General features: G+C 42.3%; 1 protein-coding gene across 1 annotated transcript in view; it reads right to left on the bottom strand.

Moving 5' to 3' along the window:
- Window positions 1-14,817, bottom strand: part of MYO7B (myosin VIIB) — a 98,372-nt gene that overhangs the window by 35,458 nt on the left and 48,097 nt on the right. The window contains exons 16-19 of the mRNA XM_039851281.1: window positions 13,871-14,008; window positions 11,965-12,117; window positions 11,199-11,297; window positions 9,363-9,457 (exon numbers count right to left, since the gene is read on the bottom strand). Coding sequence (XP_039707215.1) covers window positions 9,363-9,457; window positions 11,199-11,297; window positions 11,965-12,117; window positions 13,871-14,008 — 485 coding nt within the window. The remainder of the gene's footprint in view (window positions 1-9,362; window positions 9,458-11,198; window positions 11,298-11,964; window positions 12,118-13,870; window positions 14,009-14,817) is intronic.

Raw genomic sequence — 14,817 nt, 5'->3', positions numbered from 1 at the left:
TGTGCTTATTGCAGCTAAACCACTAGAAGAAACAGAGCCTCAAACATTCGAATACTTCCTCCTTCCCACCCCTCCCCCACCCATCGTGTCACAGCCTGGTAGAGGCAGCTGGGTCAACCCTGACAGAGCAGCTCTGCCAGTAGCTTCTAGCTATAGGAAGGTGGCACTGAGAACACACAGGCCAGGAGACCCATTGCTCACCACTTCTAACCTCAGGATTGGTGCCCTGAGTCCAGAGCAATCATCTCATTAAGGGGATGCCCACTTCCTCAGGGAATATGGGGTATTTTCCACAGCTGAGGTGACACCTCCCTACAGATATCCCAGAAGCCCCAGTAGTGCAGGTAAAAGTAAAAGTAAAAACTTGCACTTCAGCACCACCTATTGGAAAACAAGAGAAAGACCTCTACTTATTTACCAGCTAAACAGTGAAGTATCAAAGTCTTTAAAAAAAAAAAAGATTTTATTCTCACAAATGCCCAGGCAGAGAAATAATCCATCAAGCACAATGAAAAGCCAAGGTAACAAGGGAATTCAGAAATAAAATTTAAAACCTCCAGAAAATAAACTTAAAGGTATGGAAGACTTTGATTTAAACGACAGAGAATTCAAAATTGCAGTTCTGAAAAAACTCAACAAGATACAAAACTGAGAAAAGTAATTCAATGAGCTTAGAAAGAAATAAAATCAACAAACAAAAGAAGTACTTCACCAAAGAGACTGAAACTATAAAAAAGAACCAAATAGGAATTCTGAAGTTAAACTCAATAAATGAGATGAAGAATGAACTAGGGAGTTTAGGAAATAGAGCAGACCAGGTGGAGGAAAGAATTAATGATATTGAAGACAGACATCTAGAAATGACTCAGGTGGAAGAAGAAAGAGAATCAGGAGTGAAAAAAATGAAAGAACTCTACACAAGAACTATCTGACTCCATTAGAAAGAGCAATATAAGAATAATGGGTATACCAGAAGGAGAAGAGAGAGAGAAGGAAACAGCGAGCCCATTCGAACAAATAATCAATGAAAACTTCCCAAACCTATGGACAGAACTGGATCCTCAAATTCAAGGAGCAAACAGAACATTTTATTATCTCAATCCAAAAAGGCCTTCTCCATGCACAGTATATTAAAACTGTCAAAAATTAATGAGAGACAGAATTCTCAAGGCTGCTAGAGGAAAAAGAAGACAGTAACATATAAGGACATCTCATTAGAAAATCACCAGATTTTCAGCAGTAACTCTATAACCTAGGAGAGAGAGGAACCAAATATTCGAATTACTGAAAGAGAGAGATCATCAGCTAAGAATAATATATTCAGCAAAGTTATCCTTTAGATATGAAGTAGAAATAAAGGCTTTTCCAAACATAAGGAAGCTAAGAGAATTTGCCACCACAAGACAGGTATTACAAGAAATGCTGAAAGGTGCTCTTCTACCTGAAACAAAAAGACAAAAGGATTAAAAAATGGTGAGTAATATGACTAACAGACAGGAGCAGGAAATTGCAGCCCTTGTTCAGAATAGGGTATTAAACACTTAAATATAATATCAAAGGCTAAAAGAGATAAAAGCATTAAAAAAAAAGAAGACAATAGCTACTGCAATTTGGAAATGAACGCACAGCATAAAAAGGGATAATTTGGGACAAAAACGAAGAAGAAGGGGGGTAAGACTGAACTTGCACCATTGAATGGAGTTAAGATGCAATGAGAAGAAAAATGACTATTGTACATATCAAACTTTTTTCGCATAAACCTGATGGTAACCATGCACACACAAAAATCTAGAGCTGAGATATAACATAAAAATGGTGGGGGGGTGGTGCGGAATTATAGAATATCGCCAAACTACAATAACAGAAACACAAAGGGAAAGAAACAATGGCGACACAGAGCTACTAGAAAACAAAGATAAAATGGCTATAGAAAATCCTCACGTATCAAATCCTCACTATAAAATGGCTATAGAAAATCCTCACGTATCACCCTAAATGTAAATGGACTGAACTCACTAATTAAAAGCCACAGAGTAGCAGATTAGATCAAAAAACAAAATCCAACTGTATGCTGCCTTCAGAGACACATCTCTACAAACATAGACTCAAGATGAAGGGATAGAAAATGATAACCCAAGCAAATGCCATCCAGAGAAAAGCAGATGTAGCTGTACTTATATCACGCAAAATAGATTTCAAGATAAAAAAGGTAACAAGACACAAAAATGGACATTTTATAATGATAAAGAGGACAATACATCAAGAAGACATAATACTTATTAATATATATGCAACCAAACTGGGAGCGCCAAAGTATATAAAGTAACTACTAACAGACCTAAGAGGAGAAACTGACAAAAAAATACAATTATAGTAGGGGACCTGAATACCCTATTGAGAGCAATACCCTATTGATCATCTAAACAGAAAATCAATACAAAAATATTGGCCTTACATGACACATTAGATCAAATGAACATAATTGATATTTACAGAGCTTTTCATCCCAGAACACCAGAATATACATTCTTCTCTAGTGCACATGGGGCATTCTCAAGGATAGATCATATGTTGGGACACAAAACTAGCCTCAACAAATTTAATAAGATTGAAATATACCAAATATATCCTCTGAACACAATGCTTTGAAACTGGAAATCAACTGCAAAAAGAAAGCTGGAAAAAGCACAAATATGTGGAGATTAAATAATATGCTACTAAACAATGACTAGGTCAAAGAAGAAATAAAATAAGAGATTGAAAAATGCATAGAGACAAATAAGAATAAAAATATAACATCAAAATTATTGGAATGTAGCAAAAGTGGAAATAAGAGGGAAGTTTGTAGCATTAAGGCCTACCTCAAGAAACAAGAAAAAACTCAAATAAACAACCTAACATAATACCTTAGAGAACTAGAAATAGAACAACAAATAAAGTTCAAAGTCAGTTGAAGGAAAGAAGTAATAAAAATTAGAACGGAATTAAACAAAATAGAGAACAAAAAGACAATAGAAAAAATAATTCAACAAAGAGTGGGCTTTTTGAAAAAAATTAATAAAACCAACAAACCTATGGCTAGACTCACTAAGGAAAAAAGAGAAAAGACGCAAACTAAATTAGAAATGAAAGAGGAGAAATTACAACGAACACCATAGAAATACAAAGGACTATAGAAGAATACTATTTGAGGCTATATGCCACCAAATTCTATAACTTAGAAGAAATGGACAAGTTCTTAGAAATATATAACTTTCCTAGACTGAATCATGTATAACTAGAAAATCTAAATAGACCAATCAACAACAAGGAAAACAAAACAATCATCAAAATCCTCCTATAAAGTAAAAGTTCAGGACCTAATGGCTTTATTAGAGAATTCTACCAAACATTCAAAGATGACTTAATACCAGTCCTTCTCAAACTCTTCCAAAAAACTGAAGAGGCAATACTTCCTAACTCATTGTATGAGGCCAACATTACCCTGATACCAAAACCTGGTGAGGAAAACACAAAAAATGGAAATTATAGGCCTATATCTCTGCTGAATATAGATGCGAAAATTCTAAACAAAATACTAACAAACTGAATTCAACAATACATTAAAAAGATAATACATCAGAGTCAAGTGGGGTTCATTGCAGGAGTGCAAGGATGGTTCAACATATACAAATCGATCAATGCGATACACCGCATTAACAAAATTAAGAATAAAAATCATATGATCAAATCAATAGATGCAGAAAAAGAATTTGACGAGATACGACATCCAAGTATTATTAACACACTCAATAAAATGGGTATAGAAGGAAAGTACTTCAACATAATAAAGGCCATGTATGACAGCTAAAATCATATTCAGTGGTGAAAAACTGAAAGCTTTTCCTCTAAGATCAGAAACAAGACAAGATGCCCACTTTACCACTGTTATTCAACATAGTACTGGAAGTCCTAGCCAGAGCAATCAAGCAAGAGAAAGAAATAAAAGGCATCCAAATTGGGAATGAAGTAAAATTGTCACTTTTTGCAGATGACATGATTCTTTATATGGAAAACCCTAAAGACTCCACCAAAAAAAAAAAAAAAAAAAAAAAGAAAAAAGAAAAAAGAAAAAAAACTACTAGAAACAACAAATACAGTAGAGTTGTAAAATACAAAACCAATGTACAAAAACCCATTACATTTCTATATACTAACAAGGAAATATCAGAACTTTTTTTAAATTTCTATTTGCAATTGCAACAAAAAGAATAAAATGCTTAGAAATAAACTTAACAAAGGATGTGAAGAAACTAAACACTGAAAACTACAAGACATTGTTGAAAGAAATTGAAGAAGACATACAAAAAATGGAAAAATATTTTGTGTTCATGGATTGGATGAATCACCATAGTTAAAATGCCATATTACCTAAAGCAATATACAGATTTAATGCAATCCCCATCAAAATCCTAATGGTATTTTTCAGATAAATAGAAAAACATCATAAATTTATATGGAACTGCAAAAGACACTGAATAGCTAAAGCAATCCTGATAAAAAAGAACAAATCCAGGGGTATCACACTCCCTGACTTCAAATTATACTACAAAGCTACAATAATCAGAACAGTATGGTATTGGCAGAAAAACAGACACACAGACCAGTGGGACAGAATTGAGACCAGAAATAAACCCACATGTATATGGGCAACTAATTTTCAAAAAATGAGCCAAAAACATACAGAGGAGAAAAGAGAGCTGCTATTTGATGTTATACACAAAAATTAACTCAAAATGGATTAAAGATGAATATAATACCCTAAGTAATAAAATATATAGAAGAAAACATAGGTACTAAACTTACGGACCTTGGTCTCAGAAAGGATTTTATGAACTTGAACCCAAAAGCAAAGGAAATAAAAACAAAAATAAATACATGGAACTACACCAAACTGAACTGTTTCTCTGCACAGCAAAGAAACCATCAACAAAACAAAAGGCAACCAAATGAGAGAAGATATTTGCAAACAATATCTCCGATAAGGAACTAATATTCAAAATATATAAAAAACTCACACAACTCAACAACAAACACTCCTATTAAAAAATGAACAAACCCTTTTCCCAAGAAGACATACAAATGGACAACAGATATATGAAAAGATGCTCAATTTCAGTAGGCATAAGGGAAATGCAAATCTAAACCACAATGAGATACCACCTCACAACTGTGAGAATGGCAATTACCAACAAGACAAGAAATAACAACTGTTGGAGAGGATTTGTAGAAAAAGAAACTTTCATACACTGCTCATGGGAATGTAAATTGGTACAGCCATTATGGCAAATAGTATGGAGGAGGATCCTCAAAAAATTAAAAATAGAGCTCCCACATGACCCAATGATTCCTCTTGTGGATATCTGCCTGAAAATTTTGAAAAGATTTATTCATAAGGATATATGTATCTCTATGTTCACTACAGCATTATACATGGTAGCCAACACATGGAAGCAACCTAAATGTCCTTCGATGGATGATTGGATAAAGATGTGGCACATATATACAATGGACTACTACTCAGTTATAAGAAAAGATGAAATACTGCCATTTGTGACAACATGGATAGATCTTGAGAGTATCATGCTAAGTGAAATAAGTCAGATGGAAGAGTACAAGAACAATATGATTTCACTCATATGTGGGATATAAAACAGAAAGCAACAAACAAAACAAATAAATTCATAGACACAGACAACAATATGAAGGTTACCAGAGGAAAAGAAGGGTAGAGGGAAGTTGAAGAGGGTAAAGGGGGGTCAAATTTACGGTGACAGAGGGAGACTAGACTTTGGATGGTCAGTACACAATGCAATATACAGATAATGAATTATAATTATAGAATTGTACACTTGAAACTTATATAATGTTATTAACCAATGTCATCCCAATAAACTTAATTTTTTTAAAAAAACTGAATGTAGCTGCCCTAGATTTCCTTTCCATGTGGGGCTGCATAAAATGTCACTGAACATCACCACCAGCCCTGGAAATGGTTTTATGCTTTTATACTAATGTTCCATGGGGTATTTGAGAAGGAGGGAGAAGAGGGGGGATTCTGACATTTATTATACTACAGCACCGATATACAGTAGTATACCTCCTTATTTGGGTTTTACTTCCCACAGATTCAGTTACCAGTGGTCAACCATGGCCCAAAAATATTAAATAAAAAATTCCAGAAATAAACAATTCATAGGTTTTAAATTGTGGGGAAAAAAACAGAAAATGGATCGTTGACCTAAATGTAAAATGTAAAACTACAAAACTTTTAGAAAAACCATAGGAGAAATCATCTGGCAAAGAATTCTTAGACTTGACATCAAAAGCATGATCCATAAAGGGGAAATTTTATAAACTGAAATTCATCAAAACTAAAAACTTTTTCTCTAGAAGGACCCTCTTAAGAGGATAAAAGAGAAGCTATAGACTGGGAGAAGATATTTGCAAACCACATATCCAACAAAGGACTAGTATGTAGAATGTATATAAGAATTTTTGAAACTCAGTGAAGACTCTAATTAGAAAAAGGGCAAATGACATGCACAATTTTGCCAAAGAAGATGTATACATATGGTAAATAAGCACATGAAAAGATGTTCAACATAATTAGTCTTTAGGGAAACAAATTAAAGCCACAATGAGATATCATTTCCACCTATCAGAATAACTAAAATTAAAAAGTGACAGAATAACTCATACATTGCTGATGAAAAAGTAAAGTGATACAGCCACTCTGGAAGACAGTTGGCAGTTTCTTGAATCATGAAACATGTAACAACCATATGACCTAGCAATTGCATTCCTAGGCCTTTATGCTGGAAAAATGACAACTTATGTTCACACAAAAACTTGTACACAAATGTTCATAGCACTTTATTTGTAAAAGCTGAACACTAGAAACAGCCCAGATGTCCTTCAACTAGTGAATGGTAGAACAAAACGTAGAACATCCATACCATGGAATACTACTCAGCAACAAAAAGGAACAAAACATGATGCATGCCACAACTTGGATGAATCTCCAGAGAATTATGCTGACTGTAAAAAAAGTCAATCCTATAAGCTATGGGCTATATAATCCCTTTTACATAATATTCTTCAAGTGACAAAATTGCAGAAATGGAGAACAGATAAGTGCAGGTTATCTTGTTTCACTGAGTTTTGCTTTATTGTGCTTCATAGATATTGTGTTTTCTATGAATTGAAGGTTTGTGGCAAACCTGCATCAAACAAGTCTATTGGCACAATTTTTCCAACAGCATCTATTCACTTTCTGTTTCTGTGTCACATTTTGGTAATTCTCATAGTATTTCAAACTTTTTCATTATTATTATACTGTACAATATAATGTAAACATGACTTTTATATGCACTGGGAAATAAAAAAAATGTGACTCAAATTTATTGCAATATAGTGCTTTATCGTGGAGGTCTGGATAAAACCAACGATATCTCTGAGGTATGCCTATGGTTGCTAGAGGTTAAGAAGGGGGTGAGGTGGGAAGGAGGTAGGTGTGGCCATAAAAGTACAGCATGAGGAACCCTTGTGATGATAGAAATGTTCTGTCTTGACCTATCCATGTCAATATTCTGGTTGTGATATTGTGCTATCATTTTTCAAGATGTTACCACTGGGGGAAACTGGGTGAAGGGTACATGAGATCTCTGTGTTATTTCTTACAACTGTACATGAATCTACAAATATCTCGAAATAAAAAAGTTTAATTAAAAATGCATCAGAAGTGAGGGTGGCCACCCTGCCTGTCTGACCATTCTGGGAAGGTAACCTGTGCATCACTGTGTAGACCCCGAGAATGAATGCACCTGTCAAGAAGGGCTCCTGGTGGCTAACTGGGCTCAAATTTATAAACAGAGCCTAGCAGCCATTGCTAAACTGGGGCCTCTCATGCGAGCTGTGCTTCAGAGAAAAGCCTGCACTGAACTGCCTGCCTGTACTATGTCCCTGTTGGCTAAGTCCACCATTATAAAGGAGTTCCTGGAATCATTTTTCAACCAATAGGAATGAGACTTTCCCTTTCCAATGGCGCTACATAACTATTTCCTCATTAGCATCTTCACCAACCAATCAGAGGAGCTCCGTTCTGACCAATTAGGACAGTGCTTTTGGATCAAACTGTGAGGATATGGAGTCCTCATTCGTATGAAGAGAGACCAAGCAGGGACTAGGGATGGGGATTTCTCTCTATATGTCAGCTCTCCTCTGGCCTGGGGAGCACACTCTCTTTCCACCAAAGACTGCACCCTGCATTTCCCTGGCTAGAACTCAAACACCAAAGACGTCCTGCTGGAACAGAATGGAGCAGAGTGGGGTGGAGCAGAGCAGAGCTGTCTATTCAGATAGGGGCTTCGTCCCAGGGTCACCTTGCTTGAGGACTGCCTCAAAGCAGTGCTGTTCCACAGCCATGCTGTTTCATAATTGAGTTGTAACACTGTTGAGCTGTATCACAACTGTTTTGTTCTGTAGCCGTGCTCTATTACAAAATTCATGTGAACTGTATGGCATTTGAGCTGTTTGCACTGAATAAAAATTGGGGATTCTTCACTGCGCCCCAAATTGAGGATTTCTGTTGTTACTGAATTGCCATCAATGACCATTGGTTGACAATTGCTTGCCTGATGCTGGCTGCTGATGAGATTAGTGTTACCATGGTCTGGCCTTCCAAGCCACACCTGCCTGCCTCATGACCCTATGCAAAGGTGCCCATAGCCTCCGTTTTCCTGGGTTGGCTGCTCTCTTCCATTTTCTCACGTCTGGGTTTCTAGTCCTTCCTATGGTTGGTGATAAGCGGATGGGATAGTGCAGGGACGAGCACTGTGGACTTGGTTAGCATGACAGAGGTGGTTAATATTTCTAATTTTTTGAACCTGGACTGAAATTCAAGTGTTATCTTCTTACTGACCAGGGAATTAAGTCAAAGAGAGTTATTTTCTTCCCTCCAAAACCAACCACTTCATGAGGCCAAACCCATATTCTCTCTAAAACAATTAAAGGAGAACATCAAAATATAATAGAAACCACAGATGACACTTTATTTGACTCTTGCTTATGTAGAGGATTCCCCAAGCCCTCCCCGCACCCACCCCCCCAAAAAAATCCATTCAAATAATGTATTAGAATTCTCTGGCCAGCACAGGCTCCAGTGTTCCTGGTCAGGAGGTCCTGAGAGATCTTGTGCCACAGTTACCCATAGGAAGGAACCAGAGGGAACATGTGTTCCTGGTTTGGGGGCTGCAGGCCCTCCTAGGGCACACGATGGACAGGTGTGCGGGCTGGGAAGGGACTTGGGGTGTAGGTGGTACCTGTATTTGTAGCCTCGCAGGACTCTCTGGATGCTAATTGCTGCTTTTTCCAGGGCCTGGCTCCTCTGTACCTCCAGCAGAGTGTCGTGGTTATCCTGGGACAGGAGAAATCTCATCATGTAGCTGCCACTCCTCACCCTATACCCAAACCTGGACACCCTATACACCAACCATGGCTCTGTCTCCAGAAGTCAGGGTTTCTCAGACTTTTCCCACATGTGCCCCTGGGAGGCCAAGTGGGGCCTGGGGCCCTCAAACTGACCCTGATGTGGCTCAGAAAAGGGAGCTGCAGCTACACTTCCCAGCCTCAATCCAGGAACTTCACAATTTTAGCTCTTCTTATTAATTCAATCTGGCAAATTTCATTTCTGCTCTGGAGAACCCAAGAGAGCAGCAAAAAAATTTCCCTGAAGTATTATTTCCCCAAATTTATATGAACTGTGCATTCATGCTTGTTTCAATAGAAAAATGTTCCCCTAACTCTTTGAGTAGGATTCATATTGTTAAATTCATCCCTGAGTGTGACTTTCGCTGGCCCACAGCAGTGCTCCCCTGATCCCTATGCCCCAGGCCTGCCATCCTAGCCCCCAGAAGGCAAGGACTGTCTTTGTAGAACAGAGAGCAGCACAGCCTTTGGCAACTGGTGAGAAGAGGTCAGAAGCTTGCAGGCCCTTCCTGCCTCCAGCAAGCATTGAGCCTTTTGGTGTGCCTAGGTGGGCACTAGGGACACAGACATGGACTAGATCTCAAAGAGCAGCCATGGAGGAAGAGAGACGGAGGGGTGGGCACTTTCCTCCCCCTGTCCTTGACCACCCACCCACACTATATACCCCTCTTTATGCCTGTGGCCCTTGATGGGTGCGTCACTCTCCTGGGCAGATGCCTGCCCTCTGTCAACTTCACCTCCCCAACAGAATCTAAAAGCTCTCTGTTTCTTCCTTCATGTCTGAGCCCCAAGCCCCAGCACAGGCCTAACTAATGCATAGACAGATGGATGGATGGACTAGCTAGAGGGTGGAGCCAGGAAGTCCCTCTGAGGACAGATGAGGGAGGGCTCTCTGTGGGAAGAGGAGGAGTGGCGGACTCAGGAAGGGGCGGCAGGGATGGGGTATGGTGCTGGGGTGGCTGCAGAGTGTCCTCTTGACCTGACCTTCTCTTCCTCCTCCTCCTCCTCCTTGATTTGCCCATCCATCCAAGGCTTATGATGATAGGGGACAGGAAGGTTTTCTCCCCAGTGGCTCTTTGCTTCAACTGGCAATCCCGGAGGGCCTGAAAGCCAGTTAAGCCACTCAGCTGCTTCTGTGTGCCCTATGGCCTCCCAGTAAGTTGGGTAGGAAGGAAGTGAGAGTAGGTGATGGTGCTGCCTGCACATACCTGCCTAAAGACAAGCTCTCATAGGTAAGGGGGTCAACGCACTGCCTCCTTCCACTGAAGTGCCAGCTCTCTGGGGCTCTGCAGATGCAGACCTTCCCCAGGCTTAGACAAAGCTCCCTGCTGCGGACTGTGGCTCCTGCATGGTGAAGGCCTATTCTAGAGATAGTGGGAGCCTTCCCTGAGCACCTTCTTGCTCTGCCAGGTGGCTTGGAGGCAGCCCTTCCTTATCCTCAGGCCCTGCCCTAGATGGATGCTCTGAGACACCTCCTGGACTTCCTCAGGCTGGGCTGGCTTCTCCCCATTCTCCTTCTACCTTCCTTACCCCCAGCACAGCTACCTACAACAACAGGGTGCCTCAGGGCTGGGGTGCACAGCAAGATGCGTGAGCCAGTGCCTCCCAATGGGCACTAGACCAGCTCATACATTTCAGGAGGCTAGGGATATGCATGCTCAGGGTCTCACCTTCAGGAAAATTTTGGTCTTTCCCACTTTCCAGTCTTTGTTTGTCCCCAGCCACATTTCTGCAATGCGCAGGGTCATCTCTTGAAACTTGTCCCGAAGCTGCCAAGGAGAAACAAGAATGGCTGGGTAAAGCTAGAGTAGTGGTCCCTAGGCAGGAGGCTGAGGGTCCCTCATCAAGGGATCTGAACTTTCCTCTTACTACAGGGATCTGAACCTTCCTCTTCCTACAGGCTTCATGGTCAGGAGTTGCTGGGAACAGGGCACAGGCACAGGGAACCTCAGATCAAGGGTGGGATCCAGGGAAGCTCCCAGGCCCTGGCACCATGAGGCCACCACGCTTTGCAGGGCCTGGGGCCTTGGTGTGGCTGCTGAACACTTGGGCAGCCCAAACTTGAGGATAGATCTGTTTGTGGAAGGACTTCCTGCTCCCTGGTTACACATCATATTCTGGACATTCTGCCATATAAAAGAGTGTTTGCTTCAAATCGCAGACACTCCTAGAAGGAACATAGTCGGCCACCAGGACCTTCCAGACCCCAGTGTGAGCTAGCCTCTCCCTCACTTCCAGGGCGCCGCGGGGTGACAGATGAGGGAGGAGATGAGATGGGAATCAAGGAGGGGCCCTGGGCAACAGGAGGGCAGCAGCAGGGACCTCTCGGCGCTGCGGAGGGGAAGCGGGGACCGGGGGGCCCGCAGGCGGCGGAGTTCCGAAGACGTACAGCACCGCCTCCCGGGTCCGCGCAGTCGGGTCGGCGGGAATGCGCACCTGTAGGCGGATGGCGCTGGGCAGCAGAACGCCGAACCTCAGCGAGAACTGCTCGAAGGTGTAGCGGAGGGGGAAGCCCGCCTTGCGGATATGCACGGTCTCCATCATGCCGGAGTAACGCAGCTGCCGCAGGCACAGCTCGCGGTCGAAGAGCTGCGGGCGCAGAGGCAGGGCTGACGCAGGCCGCCCCTCCCCGACCCTGCAACCACCCCCAAATATGGGAGAATGAACAAGTGCTCGGTGTGATTAAAATTCCTTTCTGAAGAAATTTGGTCGAAGTCGCCAAAAAGTTCTGAAAGTGTTTCCAAGGAGATAAAAGTTGGTAGCAGAAACTGTGACATTTACAACGCCACGAAATACTTCTGTCCTTTACCAGATGTGCAAAGTACTGTGAATAAAAAAGTTATTTGCATGTGCCCTGTTTGAAATATTTTTAAGTGCCCTAAAACAGTGATCCCAAAGAACAGTGCTTCCTTCTGGCCCTGTGGCATTCCCAGCACTGGGCCTCCCACACTCAAGTGGAAAGAAGGAATACTTTTCCTACTCAGACCCAGGAAATATTCCAGCCAGCTTAGTCTCTCCCTGCCCTGGGAGATGGCTGTGGCTTCAGAGAGCAATCTGGGCTTGATGCTTTGCACAGGGGTGCTGGGTCTCAGTTGAGATCTCAAGACTGCATGGCATGGCCTCTAGAGAGCCCCCTCAGCTTTCCAACCATCAGGGGTTTCTGGGCATAAGGGCACACCCTCCAATCTGGCAAGCCCACCAGCAGGCAGTTACCTACCAGAAATGCTAAGGGTCCCAGAGGCAACTGCCCACGGGGTCCACGGCCACACAGCTGTTAGTCTGAGGCAACCTGCTAGCTCCCACTTACTGAGTATTTCTCCTTTACTGTTAACAGCAGCCCTACATACTGGGGTACTTAGCTTCAATTTGAAGATGAGGTGCCTGAGTCTCAGGGCCACACTCCTAAGTAGCTGAACTAGGGTTCAAACCCGAGCCTGTTTGGTCCCTCAGCCTGGGCTTTACCAACATCCAAACAGCATCTACCAAACTGAGGACCTGAGCACCAGTCTCAGGCCCCACCCACCTGCCCTGCAGCTCCAAAAGGTTGGAGTGTGGGCGGGGCAGGAGGGCCTCTGGGAGCATAGTGCTTATCTAACATCCGGGTACTCTGCCTACCAAGATGATACATTCCGGATTTCCTAGGACAACTTCAATTTCATGTCATTTTCTTCTTTTCAAAAAGGCACTTTATTTTATATAACATACTTTTCCCTTATAAGATTTTTTGAATTATTCAATCTCCTTTCGGATGGCCTCTCCCAGTTTTGGGAGTCCTATCTTGCAGCGGTTGGGTGAGATTATCAAGCCCACATTTGGCAGGTCCTGGGCAGGTAGCAGGCTTCCACCCGACCCCACACAGGTGCAGATAAAGCCGCTAACAAGGGCGACCAGGAGTTGACATCAGCATCTAAAATCATAATACAGGTTGTTGCCCCTTGGTGAGTGTCATTTACATATGCAGATGTGCCAGAAGTATCAAGTACAATCCTTGCTGCCCCCTACAGGTAGATGCTATTCTAACTTTACGGAAGAGAGGAGCACCTGGGCAAATAGCAGGACTGAGACAATTGAGTCTTTTGTTTCTCCTGGGGCTGGCGCCTGGAGATATCACCTCCCTGTAAGTTTCGTCTGGGTGATCCAAGCCCTGCAGGTCATTGACCTGCGAATGACCTGAACTGGTCACCTTACCTCAGTGTCCCATCTATAAATGGGGGCAGATAACAACTCTAATGCTGGCCAGGCCCTGATGAAGGGAGTGACAGGACCCTAGATGCCATCAGACTCATCAACTAACAGCCTCCCCTACCCCCGTCCATGTGAGCCCCCAGCCTCCCCTCATTACCAGCGGCTTCTTGTACTCATTGGGTTTGATGCAGCGGATAAAGTAGGGCTGGCAGTTGGTCAGGATTTTCATCAGCTGGTCCAAGGACTGCTTGAACTGGCCTGCTAAGGTGGCAGGTTGCCTGCCGGAGTCTGCAGACTGTAGGCAGAAACACAAGGCACAAGTGGAGGGGCTAGGGAGTACGGCCCGGGGCATGGCTGACCCACAATGAAAGTTTTTGCCAAAGTCCCACAGGTGGGCAAGCTTCATACATTCATCCAACACAGATTTCCCAAGTTCCAACCATTTGCAGATCCTCAGCTGGATACTGGAGGACCCAGAGGAGAGTAAGATGGGGCAACTGCTTCCTGTCTAGAGGTGAGATCTCCCAAGTGGGATGCACAAGACGATGCACCAGGGTGAGAAGAGTATGTTAGCACTGTCGAGATTCACTTTTACCTCTCCTTTCTATATTTTCAGTTTTTGTATAGGTTTTATATGCTTTTATGAATGTTTCACCCTGTATTGTTTGCATTATAGTAAATGTATATCATTCTCAAATAAATGTATCAACTTATGGATGCAAGGGGGTGAGAAGTCCAAGACCTTGAGCAGTATGTGTTTTGTGCAATACTGATCTTGGGCTATGCTTCATGTTCAAACCTTCCCAAGGTCAAATGCCCCGAGCAAAGGTATGTGCTGCCAGATTGCATCAGTCTGGAGACACAAAAAAATGCAATCACTGGTTTGTAAAATCATGTGCATTTCCTTCCACTCACATCCTGTTTCCTGAGACATTCAGGACATGTTCTGGAGACCTGCAGGGCCAGGAGGAGGCTGTTCTCTGGCCTTAGCTGCCAGAGTCTAGCCTGGCTGCTTGAAAGTGGAGGGTGTAACCTGGCTCTACCTGATCCCAGACCTGGGCAATTCCTGCACATATACCATACACATATACACACACACCGCAA

Source organism: Pteropus medius, unplaced genomic scaffold (genome assembly GCF_902729225.1).
Source record: "Pteropus medius unplaced genomic scaffold, Ma_sr-lr_union100, whole genome shotgun sequence".
Taxonomy (NCBI): Eukaryota; Metazoa; Chordata; class Mammalia; order Chiroptera; family Pteropodidae; genus Pteropus; species Pteropus medius.
Note: the sequence above shows the minus strand (reverse complement) of the source record. Positions and strands in the feature narration are given on the sequence as shown.